Source organism: Hoplias malabaricus, chromosome 2, assembly GCF_029633855.1.
Source record: "Hoplias malabaricus isolate fHopMal1 chromosome 2, fHopMal1.hap1, whole genome shotgun sequence".
Lineage (NCBI taxonomy): Eukaryota > Metazoa > Chordata > Actinopteri > Characiformes > Erythrinidae > Hoplias > Hoplias malabaricus.
Window position 1 is genome coordinate 11,913,915 of NC_089801.1, and position 19,745 is coordinate 11,933,659.

At 38.5% G+C, this 19,745-nt stretch overlaps 1 protein-coding gene and 1 long non-coding RNA gene across 2 annotated transcripts in view; one reads left to right on the forward strand and one right to left on the reverse strand.

Moving 5' to 3' along the window:
* The window catches only part of LOC136687463 (CD48 antigen-like), a 114,070-nt gene extending 101,425 nt beyond the window's left edge, over positions 1-12,645 (forward strand). Inside the window, exons 5-7 of the mRNA XM_066661888.1 lie at positions 9,004-9,126; positions 9,232-9,305; positions 11,526-12,645. Coding sequence (XP_066517985.1) covers positions 9,004-9,126; positions 9,232-9,305; positions 11,526-11,597 — 269 coding nt within the window. The 3' untranslated portion in view covers positions 11,598-12,645. The remainder of the gene's footprint in view (positions 1-9,003; positions 9,127-9,231; positions 9,306-11,525) is intronic.
* Positions 1,531-14,118, reverse strand: LOC136687485 (uncharacterized). The gene is made up of 8 exons (XR_010800477.1): positions 14,021-14,118; positions 13,599-13,652; positions 12,732-13,484; positions 9,372-9,405; positions 7,530-7,672; positions 5,635-5,669; positions 5,170-5,284; positions 1,531-1,938 (listed from the first exon to the last, which is right to left on the reverse strand). It is a non-coding gene; the product is annotated as an uncharacterized lncRNA (long non-coding RNA).
* Between the last annotated feature and the right edge of the window lie 5,627 nt (positions 14,119-19,745).

Below are 19,745 nucleotides of genomic sequence, written 5' to 3' on the forward strand. Positions count from 1 at the left end.
GTAGTCCTTGTTTACGTCTGGCAAAGCTCATGTACCTACACTCATCTTGATTTTATACGTATATATAAGTTCTCGGATGAAGTAAAAAATAAATTCCCATGTTTTGTGTAGCAAATAAAGGTGCAAAGGACCTAAAAGCACAAATAGGTTCAGCTAAGCATACAACGGCAGCGAGGGGCGACACCTCATCAACCCCCACCCACTCGCGACGTATCCTCTTTTTCATTACCTCAGATCTGGTCACCCTACTTAATCCTTTTCTGGGAAACACTCATAAGACTCAGTTAATAAACCAGGTTTTCTTTAACAGTAGAACAAGCATTCTTCTAAGCCATTCAGTCTTATCATAAAATTAGACTTCCACATACTCGATTAACCATATCATTATAACCTACATTCACTATCTGTTCTTTCAGCTCCACTGACCATATAAACACACTTTGTAGTTCTAAAATTACAGACTGTAGTCTGTTTGTTATTCTGTCTACTTTATTTTCCCCCTTTCACAATGGACCACCACAGACCAGGTATGAATTGGGTGGTGGATCATTCTCAGCACTGCAGTGACACTGACGTGGTTGTATGTTAGTGTGTGTGTTATGCTGTTACGAGTAGATCAGACACAGCAGTGTTGCTGGAGTTCTTAAACACTGTGTCCCCTTACTGTCCACTCTGTTAGACACACCTACCTTGTAGATATAAAGTCAGAGACAGTAACTCTGTAAATCTGTTGCTGCACAGATTTTGCGTGTATGTTTGGGTTGATCGTCCTCTATTCTATCATCAGTGGAAACAAGACCCTGTTGGCTGGATATTTTTGGTTGGTTGACTATTCTGAGTTCCGCAGTGACACTGAAGGCTATAAAAACTCCACCAGAGTTGCTGTGTCTGATCCACTCATACAGCACAACACACACCACCATCACATCAGTGTCAGTGCAGCACTGAAAGCGATCCACCACCCAAATCATACGTGCTCTGTAGTGGTCCTCTTGGGATCTTGAGTGTTAAAGTACAGGGTGAAAGGGGGCAAACAATGTTTAAAGAGTCTGTAATTGTAGAACTACAAAATGCTCTTGGGGGGGTCAGTATGGCTGAGAGAACGGACAGTGAGTGTAGAAATGTGGAGGTTGTCCATAGTGTTATAGACATTGATTCTTAGCGTTTCTTAAATCCCATTGAAATTAAGAGACATTTTGGGGATCCATTAAAAAATAACCACAATGAGTGAATATTTTTTATAGGTATGTTTTACATCATGCTTGTATTTATAGTAAATAGACGTATAACACCACTGACTCATCAAGGTTCAAAAGGAAGTGGTTGGGGCCCGTGGGTAACGTGTGAAGTAAATCAAAAAGAAGTGTGAAAATTTAAAAGAAAGTGTGAAAGAGGTTTTGGCACCAAAAGTCTCGTGATTTTTTTCTTTTAAGCAGAGATTGCAATTTGTTTTTTGCTGAGAGGAAGTGTTTGTGAATGTTGTAATGGGGAGTGGAGTCTAAAAAAAGAAACAGAACACTTTAATACTTTATGAATTCTATTTATTATGTATCGATTTTATATATCAGAAAACCTCAAAGTATTACGAGAAGAAGCAGTGTTTCAGTCTTTGATATGTGTGTGAAAGATCTCTGTGAAAGTCATAAATGTGGGCTGAAGTATCTGGGGCAGGAGTTAGATGTGAACAGTGGTTAGTGTTGTTCTGCAAAAGTACAGTCGCACAGAGTGAAACAACAAGTGGTTACTGCTCTGCTCTTCTGGTTTTTCCAACATGCAACAAACAAATATTTAACATCTTTGATGTGACTAGGTATAAAAATAAATGCTTTAGCAGGAAATGTATGTATCCATTTATATACACCAATTATATTATCTCCACAGAAATATCATGAAACAAAATGAACTTCCTTGCAGCATCTGCACACAACCCTGAGGTCACTGAAAAAGAAAACAAAAAACACAGAGATTATACTTAATTTACTAATAATGACTGTAGATATGAATACCATCTCCCACAGAAACATGTTTTAGGGATCTACATGTGTAGTATGGTTGTAGTAATAATAAAAAAATTCATTGTACTTATCCCTGTATTGTTATGCTAAATTGAGAGGTAAAAGAGAGCGAGAGAGAGAGAGAGAGGTGGTAAAACTCATGTCAAATGCCAGCTGACCTATTTACTGTTTACTGAGAATGTGATGGTAATCAAAGTTATGCAGAGTTTGTGATGATATCACCTTTACAGAATGTGAGTATATAACATTGCATCAAGGGACAGTGTGAATAATATACTGTACAAAATACTCCTGACTTTACATTGTTTTCATCACTGCAAAAATTCATGAAATATTTTATGTTTTATGTCTCTACAGTTCTTCATGTGAAAGACTCAATGTGATTTGATCTCCTGAGCAATCTGGGAAAATGGGGGTCAGGTGGAAGTGAAGGCGTAATGGTTTAATCCTCCCTCAGCCCGAATATTTAAAGGAAAGTTTCATTAAAGGTACATTCTGAAAGTAGATGGCTTCCTGAGGGGGGACAGGGTGAGGTCACTGCAGCCTGCTGTCCAGAGAAGGACATTACTCAAAAAAAGTGGACTATAAGTAAGAGGGGCGAATACTCTGGACCATGTATATTCCAACATCAAGCGTGCTTACAGAGCCATACCCCTCCCTGACTTGGGCCAGTCAGACCACCTCTCTCTGTTTCTCATCCCTGCATACACCCCCCTCATCCGACAAACAAAGGCCAAAAAGATTACCATTAACACCTGGCCTGACAGCACCCTTGCCACACTACAGGACTGCTTTGCACAGTGGGAAGTCTTCCACCAAGAAGACCTGGCAACATTCACAGACACTGTACTGTCTTACATCAGATACTGCATGGATACGGTCACTGTGAAAAAATAAATCCGGGTATAAACAAAAACCATGGATGACTAACCTAATCCGCATGCTCCTTCAGATCGGGCGACAAAGCACTATATAGTGCCACTCGCACTGACCCAAGGAGAGGCATCAGAATCGCCAAAGCAGAGCACAAGAGGACAATAGAGGAGCAGCTGAATAACCCTCGACAGGTTTGGCAGAGCATCCAGTCCATCACCAATTACAAACGCTGTGCTACGTCATCCGGTGACTCAGATGTGGCACTGGTGGAGGAACTGAACTGCTTCTATGCCCGATTTGAATCCCAGGCACAGTTCTTAACTACAATACCACCCACCCTCCCACTACAACCCATTCCTGTCTCTGGCTCCCCCCCACTCATTCTTGCAGCTGAGGATGTGAGACGGGTGTTTCGTGCCGTGAACCTCAGGAAGGCCACAGGCCCAGATGGTGTACCAAGGAAGGTGATTAAGGCATGTGCTGACCAGCTAGCACGGGTCTTCACCAATATCTTCAACCTGTCACTGAAGCAAGCCATCATCCCAGCCTGCTTGAAATCAGTCACCATTATCCAAGTCCCCAAAAAAAATCCCCCACGACCAGTCTCAACGACTTTTGCCAACGAGCACTCACCCTAGTCATCACCAAGTGCTTTGAGAAACTGGTTCTAAAACACATCAGAGTCTGTCTCTCCCCTACTGTAGACCTGCATCAGTTTGCATACCGGACTAACAGGTCTACAGAAAATGCAATAGCCATTGCTCTCCATTCAGCGCTGAGTCATCTGGAGAAATGGGGGAGCTATGTCAGGATACTCTTCATTGACTACAGCTCTGCCTTTAACAAAATAATCCCGGACTTTTTGATTCCCAAGTTAGTCAATCTGGGGCTCCCACCATTAACCTGCTACTGGATCAAAGACTTTCTGATCAACCGACCCCAGCAGGTGAAACTGGGTTGTCACTTCTCCTCCGTCCGTACCCTCAGCACTGGCTCCCCACAAGGATGCGTGTTGAGCCCACTTCTCTATTCAATCTACACATCCGACTGCAGCCCTGCCCACCCAGAGAACATCATAGTGAAATTTGCTGATGACACAACGGTGGTAGGACTGATAACAAGGGGAAAAGAGACGGCCTATAGAGATGAGGTCCTGAAACTTGGTGAGTGGAGTGCAGCTAACAACCTGGCACTGAACATCACTAAGACTAAAGAACTCATCCTGGACTTCCGGCGGAACAGGACCGCTCCTGCCGCCCTACACATGAACGGCGAACGCGTGGAGCAATCTTTCAAATTCCTTGGAGTTCACATCTCTGCAGACCTCTCTTGGACAGTCAACACCTCTGCACTGGTTAAGAAGGCCCAGCAGCGGCTTTATTTCCTGAGGGTGCTCAGAAAGGAGCAACTACACACACGCCTGCTGGTGACCGTCTACCGCTCCATCATAGAGAGCCTACTGACCTATGCTGTGACAGTGTGGCACTCCAGCTGCACAGAGGCTGACAGAAGGAGACTGCAGAGGGTGACCAATACTGCAGGAAAAATCATTGGCTGCTCTCTGCCTTTCATAAACTCCATCTATAATTCCTGCTGTCTCATTAGGGCCAAGAAAATTCTGAAGGATAACACCCATCCTGGCTTCCACCTCCTTAATTGCCTTCTGGTAGGCACTACAGGTCCATACCGGCCAAAACAAACAGATTCAGGGACAGCTTCTTTCCCAAAGCCATCACTTTGCTAAATGTGAATCTGCACTAACTGACATTTACAGTGTCTTATCTGTTTTGTCTGTCCTATTTGTCTACTTATATGTTTAGTTCTTGTCTGTGCACAGTAGCGTTTTTACACAGTAGTTATTATTAGTTAGTCCTAACTTTTCTATTTGAATATTGCACTGTGGGCACTTTTAAGGAGCAGCATCCAATTTTGTTGTACTATGTATAATGGGTATGCTGTGTATAATGACAATAAAGGCTTTCTATTCTATTCTATTCTATTCTATTCTATTCTATTCTATTTGTGTTTACTTTGAGCTGCTCTTTCACAATAAGCTATAAATCACTGTGGTCTGTGGGTGAATTCTGGATGTTATAAGCATTACACTGCACTGGTTAAGATGAAGAGACAACAAAGTTTCTAATGAAGCCCTCAGGAACTCACTTCATCATATTTGTACTTTAAATAATAATAGAGAAGAGAAAGATTGGGTGCAATATAGAATGAGAGGGTGTAGTTTTGTGCACTGGGGGTGTAGTTTATTTACAGCTCCACTCACCCAATTTTCCCTTCCCCTCTGAAAACATGATGCTTTTGGTTAAGAGCCTCTGCTTTGTTTCCTGAGTCTGCAGTTTTCATTGTGGTGATTCCCCCTTAAACTTGTTACACAGAGTCTACAAAATGGAGAAGTGAAACGCATGAGTACAATTACAACAGCTAAAACATTAGTGTGGGATGGGTATGAAATTGTGGAAATGATGAAGGAACAAAGTTGCAGATACATAACATTACTTTAAACTCAGCATCAGTCTAAAGTGACTTCATGTCATGGAACTAACAGATGATTTAAAAACCTTAAACAAAGACTAAGGGAGTAGAGACTAGTTTCATTTTCTGGGGATTTTAGGGATGTTCCTGATGGAGGTCATGTGTTTATAAAACCTGCAGCTTCATGCAGATGTGGCTCTTGTTTACTTGCTGATTACATGTTTCAGTTTCACTGTGCTTTGTACAGTCCACTTACTTGTCTATATATCCTCCCACTCTGCTGAGCTCACACTGTGGAAAGAAAGAACAAACACTGAATAAGTGATGAGGGATCAGCAATAAAATCATGTGACTTCTATTTTCCATAACTGCTCTCAGCAGCACCCAGTCACATTACAACAGAGTTTGATACTGATCTGTGGATCATTGCAAAATGGAGGAAAGAAGCATTAGGTCCTCCAACACGAACCAAAACTCCACTGTGCAACTCACCACAGTAAATTGAGTGTATAGTAAGTTTTGCATATTTCCCTTGCACTTCAGCAGATATTTCCCTAGCTACACAAAGGCAGTACGATAGATTCAAATTTGAGTTTGAGTTTGATTGTCAATAGCGCTTTATTCAGTCATTTAATGCTAAATATTAATATTCAGAGCTAAAAGCAAGTCCTTGAATCCTAAAACTGGCAGCAAGTGCAATAAAATAAATTAATTAACTAATCAATTAAAAAAAGGAAGGATCTCATTTTTTACATGGTTCTCTTTTCTGTGGTTGGTGCACTCTCATCACACTGGCAGTGTTCAGCAGCCCCCCATCTTAAGCCTCATGCATTATAACGGAAATGGTGGGTTCCAGCTTCAAATGCGGCCTCACTGTATCACATCTAAATCTTTTTCATAATATCAGGGAACGAGAGGATGCAGTGAAAGGAATAAACTATTTTTATAGGTCATACATTTTCAGTGTATTTTGAAATATAATTTGAGAGTGTGGGAAAAACAAGAAGAAAGAACCCAATGACTTTGTGTTACTTATTTAGTTTGATTTATTGTTACATGTTGCATTAGATGTACAATTTACATATTAAATTATTAAAGAAAATGTATTCATTTGTGAGCTCTAAGTATCTCTGCAATTTAACTTTTATTATTTGTTTTTAAGTTATAAACATTTGCTTTTACACATAATACCAACCTTACTGCCAAAATACATGCACATAGTGCTTTTAAAGAGTATTTAAAAAAATAAATACACTGATAAATAACTCATCAGTGTTCATCTGAAGTGAACTGTGTTGTGAGTACCTCAGTATAAAATAACATAAGACTGAAAGTGAAGCTGTATTTAATCTCTGGTGTTTGATATCAGTTTGTAAGAGTCTGAGTGTAGTACAGTGCAAGACTCAGTTTAAGTTCAAAACTGCTTTTTAATTCCCGCAGTGCATTGTGGGCATGTTTAGCCTCGCCCTCACTGTCTCATCAGCTCTGTGTTTTCTCTAAAACTGAAGGAGATTCACGATGGAGTTGAAGAGTTTACTGACACCGTTTACAGAGTAGAATGGCACCTCCAACATGTCTTCACTCTACAGGATTCCTGGAGCTGTTATTTACCTGCTTTTCTGCTGTAAGTCTGTTAGAAAATGTGGAGTTCTGAATTTAACAGTTAGTGGTCAGTCCGGTTTCAACGCGGTTCGTCTTTGTTCTTTCAGCTCAGTTTATAGTGCCGCTGTAAATATAGACGTGTTTCTGTTATTTAGAAGAGGATTAAGAAAAGTTATAGCACTATTGTATGATGTTATATCACTGTGATGTGCAGTTATATTGATAATTGTTTATTAAAGAGACTTTATGTAGTGTGAATAGTAAAAAAGCAGTAACAATGAGCTTTTGAGGAATGATGGAGAAATAAAAGGTAGGTTCAGGTACATAAGTATTTTTGTGATGAATTTTGAGTCCCTCAGTGCCACAACACAAGTCTCCAGAAAAAAAAATATTGTTACTTTGTTGAATGTGTTTTAATTTGAACTATGGTGAAAATAACAAATAACACTTTTTAGATTTTTTACAAAAGGGTAGTTTCTGTTTTAATGATCAATTTAATTACTATTTGATTTTTTTTACACTTTTTGTTTGACTGAATATGCTACTTGCATTTGTTTCAGGTCTGCTGTCCACAGCTGGAGAAGCTGGAGAAGAGGTTGTTAAACTGCAGGAGCTGGAGGGAAACACTGTGATAATTCATACTGGATTAACTGCAGTTCAGAGTGATGCTCACATTCTGTGGTTCTATGGACCTGAGAAAGCAGATATGAAGATAGTGAACAGTCTGGTCATTAAAGGAGAGATTATTACAGAATATAACACAGAGAGATTCAGAGACAGACAGCAGCTGAACAGAAACAGTGGATCTTTAACCATCAGAAACATCAGCAGAGAAGATTCTGGAGTTTATAAATTACACATCATCAGTGGAAGAATCTCAGACTGGAGTTTCAGAGTTAATGTCTATGGTGAGTAAATGTACAATTCTTAAATAAATCTTTAAATTAGAGGGAACATGAACAAACTGCTCAAGTTGTTCAACAGTGTTAACCTTAGATTTATTATTAGAATAAAATTTTGGGTTGAAATTAAGGTTAGAATTAGGGTTAAAATACATTAAGTTAAAATATAAGTTTAGTTGTGTTTATGTGATATCAAATTAATTTATTATAATGGCAGTTAAAATATACAATAAATAGTAAATAATAAGCTTTTCAAATATGATGATGATGATGATGATGATACCTATCATTTGCCGATTGTGTCCAACACTTTTAAAACATGTTGAATCCCTCTAATAGTAGGGTAGCGTCACTGATGATGTTTTATGATTATTGTGGAGTTGGAAATGATGTTTTCCAGAATGTTTTTCCCTTGAACAGAGATTTGGCACACAGCTCATACCTGCTGTTTATGAGTTGCAGTAGATTCTAGGCATGTTGAAACCTGTCTGTTTTGCATCCTGCAGCCCCAGTATGAGATTAGGAGGAGAATCTTGGCTATACCTGCCCAGTAAATTCATTTCATTGTATTTCTGTAGTGCTTTGATTTTGTGTTTATTATTGTTTTGACGTATATACAGAATGTCATTTTTGTTCTGTTTTGCATTTCCTAGCTCGAGTATTGAAGCCAGTAATTAAAAATGGAACAGAAAACTGCTCAGTGAGTCAGAGAGACTGGTGTTCTCCTCTGTGCACTGTGGAGAATGAGAACGATGTGAACTTGTCCTGGTTTAAAGATAATGAGAGAATCTCCAACATCAGCAGCACAGCCTCCAGTGACCGTCTATCTCTCCCACTGAATATAAACAACCCAAACTGTTCTACTTACACCTGTGTAGCTGCTAATCCAGTCAGCAACCAAACCACACAGCTCAAACTTACACAGCTATGTTATAATAAAGCAGGTAAGTTTAGCATTTCTTTACCTTCATTTTTGTCATATCTGTAGTTAACTAAAACTGATTTGGACTTGGTTAGCAGCAAACAAGCTAACTTCATAACTTCTTTGATGATGTGGTGTGGATACTGTACATTGTCTTATTACAGAAGTGTTTGATTTACTGCAGTTTTTTCTTTAACAGGAAGAAATGCTCATGACAGGCATATCATCATTCCACTGGCTGTCCTGATTTGTCTGGGTGTGATTGTTGCTGGATCATTAATATTATTTAAATTGTGTTGCAAAGAGGAGACTAAACAACCAGGTAATATATTTATCTTTCTTCGAACAAACCCAAGTGTCTTTGTATTTGTATACGGAATACATTTTGCTTCATTTATACAATGTACTGTGTTCTCTTTTATGACAGAGGTAGCTGAAAATGGCGAGACTGATTATTCTGAAGTGAAAATCACATCTCCGAATTCAAAAGAAGCTTATGAGGTACTTGTTATACACACCATCTCCATTTCACTCTGTCACACGTCACACTGTTGCAGTTATACTTACAGCATCCTTATTTATTCATCATCTTCCTTTGACACTAAAAACAAGAAGAGCATCCTAAGATTAATATAATGTACTGAGAAGTTGTTCATGTTGAAATCATCACACTGAGATATTTATTGTGAATGAAAACATATGCTGGAGCTGATATGTATATGTTAAATTATTCTGCATGACACAAGAATCCATAAACTGGGTTACAGTGTGTACGTTTTGGCCATACTCCAGTAGATGCACATAATTATTTATTGCCCCATTGTCTGTTTAGCTGAATGTTTGTTATTCACTGTTCAAATGGCAGATCAGGGTCCAACCACAGAGCTGTGAAGACTGTTGTAATTCTAATTCTATGTTATTTTTATGGAATTACTTCACTGTGGCCCGAGCTTATGAGACCATTTTGTCTGTTTGGATCTTTTGACCTCTTATATATCTTTCAAACCTTAGAAAGCAGCATCAACTAAATTAAAAAATGTGACAAAAATACAAAAAAAATGGTAGCTTTATGTCAACTTCTTGGTTTGAGGTGGCGTCTAAAATATGTAAAATTTGCTCTTGTCTTGTTGGATCATCTACAGTCACTGGGTGTTTCTGCACCTGCTCTGATTTTGAATAGAGAGCTAAATAAGTACAAAAGTATATGAATATTGACATAAGTATTTGAATCCTGAAGCATGTGAATTTTTTTTTTTTATTATTATATTTACCTGAATTTTGTCTGTTTAAACTATTGTGTGTTATGAAGTTGTGAGATGTTGAAATATTGTGATTGCATAAACTTGCTGTAGTGATATAACAGATTGTGATTTTGTAGAATTTCTATTGGTTAATTCATCATGAAATCTTGATAATAATTTGAAGGACAGCGGCTGTGTAAGAATGACGTGGTTAACTACGTATTAACAAAAAAAGAATTTTCAAGGCAGTTCAGTGTATGATCATCGAAAGCCTGTTATTCATAAAATGATACAAAACTGAAGTCCACTGCACTGAAATGACATTCAAGCTGATAACTCACCTGATCATGACAGAATCTGGCCAGATTACATTTTAACTGTAATGTTTTTAACGCGACACATGTATATTTATGTTAATAAAGCAACTGAGTATTTATGCAGAAATACTTCCATTTGTACAGCAAGAACATCTTTTTAAGTCAGTTAATGGAGTCTAGTCACAGCCTCGTTTTAAATATTTATCAGAAAAAGAGGAGAATAAATGGCCAAAGTGTTTCTATTTAAAAATGCGTTCATGCACATGGAATCATATGCATGTTTTTGAAAACATTATACATTTATAAACATATTCACTACTGATATTGTGTGACTGGAGATAACTAATTCTAAATTGTAGATAGCTGCTGGTTTCCAGTGTGGAGCGGTCTCTCCTCATTACAGAAAAAAATAAAGTTCACTTAAATTCTACAAAGTCATTTCTTTCCTTTTTTGACTAAGTAGAGTTCCTGCTGTGGATTGTTATGGAACTAAACACTGAGGAATAATAGCTGGCATAACCGGTTTGGGTTGTTAACGGCTGGGACTTGACAAGTTTTCTCTCAAATCTGTTCCATACTTTTATTTTTACTAGAAGGTGAAGGTAATGTTAGCTCTTAGTTTACACTGGGTGTTGTTTACTGTCTCTATACAATTAGTCTGAATCAGTTAGTATGATAGTTTGGTGCCAACAGTGCACATATTGTTCTTATAAATTGAATGAGGATTTATCTGTGCCATGCTTTATAATCATTGTTCAAATGTAAAATGAAATTTGACCTCTACATTTACCTCCTCAGAGGCAAAGAACAAACACACTCACACTAATGACTAGTGCCCGATTAAGACTGCATATGCACAGAACATCATGCTTGTGTACACTCTGCCTTTAGCTCCGATATATGACTAATTTATACTTCAAGCATTGGGAATTTTATCCAAGTTCCTGTATCCACATATTTATATCTGTGTTGAAACTAAACATCATTCCAGTATAAGTTGATTCCTCTGTGTGCTTTATGGTTTTCACTTAGAGGTCATATTTAAAGGCTACAGCCAATTAATGCAAAGCAAAATTAAATTCAGTACTGAAGCATTGAACATGTAAACAATTTTAGTTATTAACATAATGAGTTTTTAATATGTGTCCTGGTGTGTTTTACAGGGCAAAGTTTCCAGAGAGACAAAAAATCAAGACCAGAGTGAGACAGTGGTGTACTCGCATATCAGGTCCTAACTCAGTGTCCATACATTCTTTTCATGTAGTTTTTGATGTTTTATTCAGTATTCAACCTGTTATGTCTCACACCTTTTCTGACATAAGTATGAGAGTGCAAAAACTTGGACATACGTGGAATACAGATGTTTTTTTTGTGTGTCTGATTTCATAAGACTATTGTAGGTGTTGCATTACTGTAAAACTGCTTCGTATTTTTGTTGCATTACTGTAAAACTGCTTCGTTGTTTTTTTTTTTTACCTTTTTAAGATTTAGCTTTAGTCATATGTAATATGACACATTAAAGTCACTCTGAAATTCTTAATGTTTTTACAAAATGGTTTTAAATGATTAAGACAAGCAGAGGAATTAAAATAAGTTAACTGAGTGCATAAAAGAATTAGTCATAGAAACCACCAACAACAACAACTTCAGGATCAGTCTGACACACTGCCCCCTTATGTTCCAGTGTGTGTTCAGATTATTTGGAGCAATGTAAAGTCAGTGTCTAAACGTATTTAATTGTATTAAATATCTGCTCATCCCTGTTTGTACTGTGGGTGTTGGCTTGTGTATAAACACTTTTGGTTTCATTACAACATCGCCTTCTAGTGTTGAGAAGGTGGTTCACAACACTGTATTCTTCAGCAAACCAATGTATTTCAAATCTAATTATGTTTGTCTACTGTACTCCTGTGTACTCTTCATAACTCTGTAAACAGGTTCAAACCAGACTTTTCAATATTTTAATTTATTTTATTTCATACTATACTATTATTATTATTTCTGTGATATCAATAAATAAAGCAATGTAAATAAGTGTGTATATATGTACAGTATTTCACTGTACTTTCTTCCATATATTCAGACAGTAACAAAGGCACATTAATATAATGGAACAATATAAAAAGTCTATGTATATAGGGCTCATCTCAACAAATAATAAAATATGCCTTTTTTTGAAATCACAACAAAGTATAAATATTTTCTTTAAAATTATTTGATCAGCTGCTTATTGTTTTTGTCAGATATCTAATAATGACATCAAACCCTGAATATTTTCTACAGTTGGTTAACTGATAAGTGTAAGTGATTCATCAGTTAATTTATGGATAAGTAAATGTGGTAAAATGAGTGTAAAGACTTTCACTTACCGTCGTCTCGCACACAGTGAACTCCACACAGCTCTGTAAACCAGTTCAGACCAGAGACCTGTCTCAGCCACAGTCACCAAACAGTGTCCAGTTTATTAACAGAAGGAATTGAAGGCATGTCCAGAAGTAGTTTGTCAACAGTCTTTCCATTCTTTCTTCTAGTGAAACTATTTACAGAGAAGTAGAGGAACCCTGCTCTCGGAGCGATGTCTCTCTCTCTCTCTTCGTCTCGAAATGGCGACGAACTTTCAGCTGTTTTCTCCTCCTTCATGATGACGTAGTACAGTGTCGTCATTCATATTTTAATAAAACCGTGTGTCCTTTACTGTTTTACACACAGCAAACTCACAGTGAACGGATAAACTTCTATTTTAAAAGTTATCAGAAATACCATTCAATTTTTTAACATAATCCACAGAAATGTATCTAATCAATAGAATGAGCCGCTCGTTCCTGCGCTGCGATTAAAAACAAGCTGCAGTTTGTTGTTGTTGTCAGTGAAGAGGAAACATTAAACCATTTGTTTATGTAAAGTAGAAAAGTCTTAAACTGGAAAACATTCACCTACCGACCAGGACACACTACCAGTACAGTCCCATCAAACTCCATCAAGTTCATCCAACACTGTCCAGACAGGGGTTTAATGACTAAAGGAATCTCATTCCTCCATGTACTGAGAATATTTACAGTAAATAGCCCTGCTCCAGCCATGGTTTTAAAAGGGAGGCAGCAACTCCTTCTGTCTCCATCACCCTGTAAATAGAGTCATTTCCAAAGTCATTGTCCAGCAGAACTCTTTATAAAACAGAGCTTTCACCACAGTCAAACAATATTTAGAGTTAAAGTAATAAGCAAGATTTTGCTCACCCCTGCTGTTTTTTCTTTCTTTTTCTTTTTTCTGACTAGTTTCACTGCACATTTCTGTAGATTTTTTTTTAAATTGAGAAAAATATAACATAAAAGCACAATGTAGATCTTTTGAACACGCCACAACTGATGTTTTATTCCCTTCCAGTGAATACACATTAGCAGAGAAATGGTACATGAGCAAATAAGCAGTAAGAGTGCATTAAAATATTCACAATGGTGTTCTCTGTAGAGGCTGTGAACATATTTCATTTAAATATGTTATTTGACCTGTGGTGTCCAGAACTTTGCATATGACTGTACATGTAACAAGTAACTGCCATTAAACACTGAGATGTGTGTTGCTGTGTTTCCCATCTCCATGCTCCATTTCAGCATTTTCACAGACTTTTAATGAAATAAAATGTGAGTTACACACTTACCACTGCTGAGTTTCTGTATCAGTCGAGTCAGAAGGAAGAAACATATGCTTCAGCTTTGCTTCTTAGATCATCTGTTTGATCTGGAATGAAGGGTGGAATTGAAGGCATCTTCAATGACCAGTTTGTTTTAGTCTCTGCTCTGTACTGAACAAACCTGTTGTAGAGTAAATGTACATGTTTGGTTTCCTCTTCAACACAGTGGCAAAACAATGGTGATTGTTTCACTTGCATTTGTATTAGGTTTAAAATAAAGAACAAGATTGCCCTTCAAATCATGATGAATTTTAGTTACTGACTAATAAGTGTCATGATTATGATTTTCCATTAGTTACTTGTTACCCTGTAAGAGCATGACTATCTCTTGTCCATTAGAGAAAGTGATTCCCTCAGAAATGGTATATGCTTAAAGATAAAAATAAACTGGAATTTACAATTCCAAAAAATACAAAATCTGCTTCTCACCAGCATTGATCATTTTTCAACCAGTGACCAGTCTCCTCAGTTATATCCCTGATAATGTCTATGTTCACACTTTGAAAGGCTGATGTTAAGGTGTGAAAGGTCTGTTTACTGCTGCTACAAATTAGCACTGGTTCCCCCTGAACGAATCAATACCATTCATTAATGCACCCTCCTACCATCACAGATGCTGACAGTTACCCTGTCCACTGATAATAAGCCGTACAGTCCCTCTTTCCTCTAGAACAGAGGATGCCCAGACATGATTTTTAAATAGAATTTTACATTATTACTTGCCTAACAAATGACACTTTTCCACTTTGCCTTATTCTATCTTAAATATGACTGGGCCAAGAGAAGACGGTTCTGGATCTTGTTTTTATATGATTTCTTCTTTACAAACAGTTTTAACTTGCATTTGTGGTTGCAGTGAAGATCACAGAAAACCAGTATTAGTTTTGTACCTTGTCCCTTGATTACATGATTCATAATGTGTAAGATGTTGGTTCACGCTGCCAGTGACCAGCAGGGGGTCTCCTCATAGGTCCTTTGACTGTGCCATTAACCTTCTTCAGGGCACCACGTAGGGCTGTCACTGTGAAAGAGTTTCCTGTGAGGTGTTTTAACAGGGTACAAATCTGCAATATGCGATATTTTTCCCCCTAATTTTAAAATTCATCCTAATTCTATTGTTACGTTCCTTATTGTCACATGGAACTTGAACTGTTCTTTTTGAGGCTGTTCCATGACCCTGTGCTGGTGGAGGCAGTTGGGCTTTGATAGCTGAATTATAGGTAGCTAGTTGAGATCTCAGATGAGATCACCACTGCGGTGGTGATGGTTCTTGCCATTCCTTGTGGTTGGCTGGTTAATAGCAAGGTATTAAGGTATTGCGGTTATTGTGACAGCCCTAGCACCATGCCATCCAGGGGAAGGTTATTTGCCCTCTCACCAATTAAGCGTGCAGCTATGGATGCATATGTTCGGAGGCTCTTGAGTCAGGCTTTATAAAGTCCTCCTCTTCTCCTGCTGGTGCAATTTTTTCTTTAAGGAGAAAGAAAGGATGGAGGGCTATGCCCTTGTATTGATTACTTTGGTCTGAATGGCATAACGGTGAAAGGCCACTACCCCCTCACACTCATGCCCTGTGCTTTTGAGCACCCCTCCCCAGGACCCTCCCTCTGGGGATGCACAGAGGCCAAGAAAGCCGTCAATGACATAAAGCGTCTGCTGACATCACCACCGGTCCTCCAAGTACCTGACCCTGAAGAACAGTTTGTTTTTGAAGTCAATGCTTCTCATATTGGGGTGGGGGCTGTCCTTTGCCTGCACCAAGGACCCAATAAGAAGTTCCACCCATGTGCTCATTATTCCCAACGTCTCACTCCAGCTGAGCGCAACTATTGCATTGGGGATAGGGAGCTCCTAGCAGTTAAGTTGGTGTTAGAGGAGTGGAGGCACTGGTTAGAGGGAGCTAAGCATCCATTTGTGGTCTGGACTGACCACAAGAACCTGGCCTATATACAACAGGCCAAGTGACTTGGTGGGCAATGTTCTTCTGCCACTGCAACTTCCTCTTATCATGTAGGCCTGGATCAAAGAACACGAAGTCAGATGCCCTGTCCAGGCAAGGAGAACCAGTGGATCCTGACTCCTTGCCAGAGCCTATCATTCCCACTACCCTGAACTTGGCTCCCCTCAGCTGGGGAATGGAGGACTCCATTCACGAGGCACTTTAGCAGAAGCCTGACCCTGGGGGTGATATTCTTGGAAGACAATATGTTCCATCAGCAATCCTTCAGCAAATTATTCGCTGGGGGCATGCCTCTTCTTTTACTGGACTTCCAGGAGTCACCAGGACCCTGAATATTCTTCACAGATGATTCTGGTGGACAGAAATAGAGAGGGATGTCCGGGCCTTCATTGCTTCTTATGAGGTGTGTGAAAGAAGTAAGGTCCCTTTACCAATTCCTACCCGACCTTGCACTGACATTGTGACAGGCAGGCACATTGTGATAATGTCTGGGCAGCGGGGGTTCTGAATGAGGCCGATCAGACACAACTGCTGGGTTCTGTATAAAAGCCTAACTCAAACCACAGTTCAGTGCTGCACCATTTTATAGGGGCAGACGGTATGGTACTTAGCAAAAGTAATGAAAATAAGTTTTATCAAGGGAAAATATTGTTACTAAATAATTATAGCTAAGTGTCTATATAAAGAAAGAGGTAAGATTGAGCTGAATTTAATGGGTAGAGTGTTTCAGTGTCAAAGCTGATTTTAGTTTGGTTCAAGTCCTTTGTTTGTAGACACCATTGTCATTCTTACTTTCTTTCAAACCTCTATTTTGAGTTGCCATTTGCACCTGCATTCCCACTCCTTGGTGCAAGGGCATGCTGGTGCAACATAACATTATATATATATATATATATATATATATATATATATATATATTATGCCTGCATTATTTGCTCTCACAGTTCTCATGTTTTCAGAGTAGTGTAAATTCACAATAAGTTATTGTTTCCAGAAAATATTAAATACATGGTTTAAATGATTTGCCACTGCATTATATTTGGCACAGCAGCCTAATGTTTGCGCTCATACACCATCTTCAATACACAAGCAGGGTGCACACAAATGAGTGTCTTTTTCAGCAATAGGCGTGTATCAGATTGTCTTAATTTAAAAGGTGTGTCTCCAAATATAAAAAAGTCATATTTTCAAAATTTTGATTTGTGTTTCAGATTCATGAAAATGATTGTTAATAGAACAGAACTCTCTGGTGAAACTGCACATGAGCATATTGTTACCATGCTCAGTGGTAGTACTATACATTTTATCATTGATTGGTTATTACACAGATTTTATCATTGATTGGTTATTACACAGATTTCAGCAGAATAAGCAGGAGAATAAAAAGTGTTTACACCTTCTAATGTACCTGGTTTGATATTACATGTATTCCCAGAGAATTACAAATGGAGTAAAATGAAATTCAACTCAGCATCACCACAATATTCATCTATTCCAGAGAACAACAGATCACTGAAATCCTGATGGTATTTTGTAGATAGATTTGTACCAAACTACAATTTGTTTGAGACAAACATTTATGGTGTGTTCAGAAATGTCTGCTATCACATCATGCACTAAACAAATCCAAACCTGACATGCTTTGTTAGATGAACATTTGCACCCATCATTGGATCCTGTAAATAATGGGGTCATTCAAATTTCAGATCTTAATTTAGCTTGTTTGATGTATGCAGCATTATACATGTTCCACTACTATACTAAAATATTATTGTTATTTTACCAAACACACACACACAAACACACACACACACACACACACACAGCCAATGACTTACTCTGAGGGAAAGGCCATTCTTTTGTAATTATTCAAATTGTTAAAATGATGGTTACTGCACGTTTCTTGAGTACTTCCTGAAAACAGATGCTCTGTTAATGATTACATGGCTGAGTTGACCGCCTTAACAAGTTCAATAAAGGCCATATAAATAAGTATTATGTTGTGCTGTGCAGAGCCAGAGTGCTACCTACTGCGGTTGTGTCTATATAGGTCAGAATGTATGAGGGTCTGCTGCAGAATGTGAATGTGGTCTGTGCTACCCAGTGGAAATATGTTTGAACTCACATTTGTACCTGGGTTTGTCGTTCCAGTTCCTGTACACAGTACTTGTGTGTTTATGGGTTTTATGGCATTGATACATACCAACCTGATGTTTACCAAACTGAACTTGTCACTTCAAAAAGACTTTTACAGAAAAAAGAGAGACTGAACAAAGCGGTCACATAAATCTATATATATATTAGTAAATTAGTGTGCATTACTTTCTAGTGCGTTCCGGATATGGAGGTAAAATATGAAATGTTTGCAACACAGAAAATTTCCCACAGTGCATCTGTGTAAAAAAAGCACTGGGGCTGAGACTCACAGGGAAGCTACCAATGTGCACTGCTCCTACATCTGTTCATGGTTTTAGGGGTTATTATGGGGAGTTAAGTTAAGTGTGTATCTGGTTATTTGGGATTGTGTGCATGTCTGGGCTTGGTGTGTAGTCAGATGTGTTGTTATTGGGGGCTGTCAGGTGTGTGGATCTCCCTGTACATGTATTCATTCATACATTAGATTTCTGTAACTACTGTATCCTGTTCACTCTTTCTATGGGTCCAGAGTCTATTAGGAATTACTGGGCACGAGGCAGGAACACACCCTGTATGGGGTGCCAGTTCATAACAAGTCATCACACACACACTCACATATGGACACTTTTGAATAGCCTACCAGCATGTGTTTGGACTGTGGGAGGAAACCCACACAGTGATAAGAACACACCAAACTCACTGACAGTGACCCTAGGTGTTAATATTATTAGTAGCAGCAGCAGTAATAATAGTAGTAATATTACTATTATTATTATTTAATTCATCACATACACACATACACATACACTCAGAGGCACTAAACAACATACCGATAATTAGCAGAACTTAACAGATAACGTGATTCATTTTAAGTCCCAAAATAGAACATGTACAGGGAAAAGAGAACGTTTGGTCACTCAATCTTGTGAAAAGGTTTCTCTGTTCATGATTTTGCTTGTCTCTGTCCCAAATTTAGTAAGACATCCACATTTTGTTCCCCTTAATATTTCCAATGCAATACAATTTCTTTGTGCAGCAGGCGCTGAGAAGTGAGCACTTTGAACACTGACAATAAAAGCTTGTGTAATATGTCTCGTGTAATTTACCATTCACAAAATCATATTTACCATGGTCATAAAATTAGAATATCATGAAAAAATTGATTTATTTCAGCAATTCCATTCAAAAAGTGAAACTTGTATATTTTAGTCATTCATTACACACAGACTGATACATTCATTCATTCATTATCTGTAATCGCTTATCCAGCTCATTGTCACGGTGGGTCCAGAGCCTACCTGGAATCATTGGGCGCAAGGCAGGAATACACATTGGAGGGGGTGCCAGTCCTTCACAGGGCAACACACACACTACACTTTTGAGTTGCCAATCCACCTACCAACGTATGTTTTTGGACTGTGGGAGGAAACCGGAGCACCCGGAGGAAACCCACGCGGTCACAGGGAGAACACACCAACTCCTCACAGACAGTCACCCGGAGCGGGAATCGAACCCACAACCTCCAGATCCTTGGAGCTGTGTGACTGCAACATTACCTGCTGCGCCACCGTGCTGCTGACTGATATGTTTCGAGTG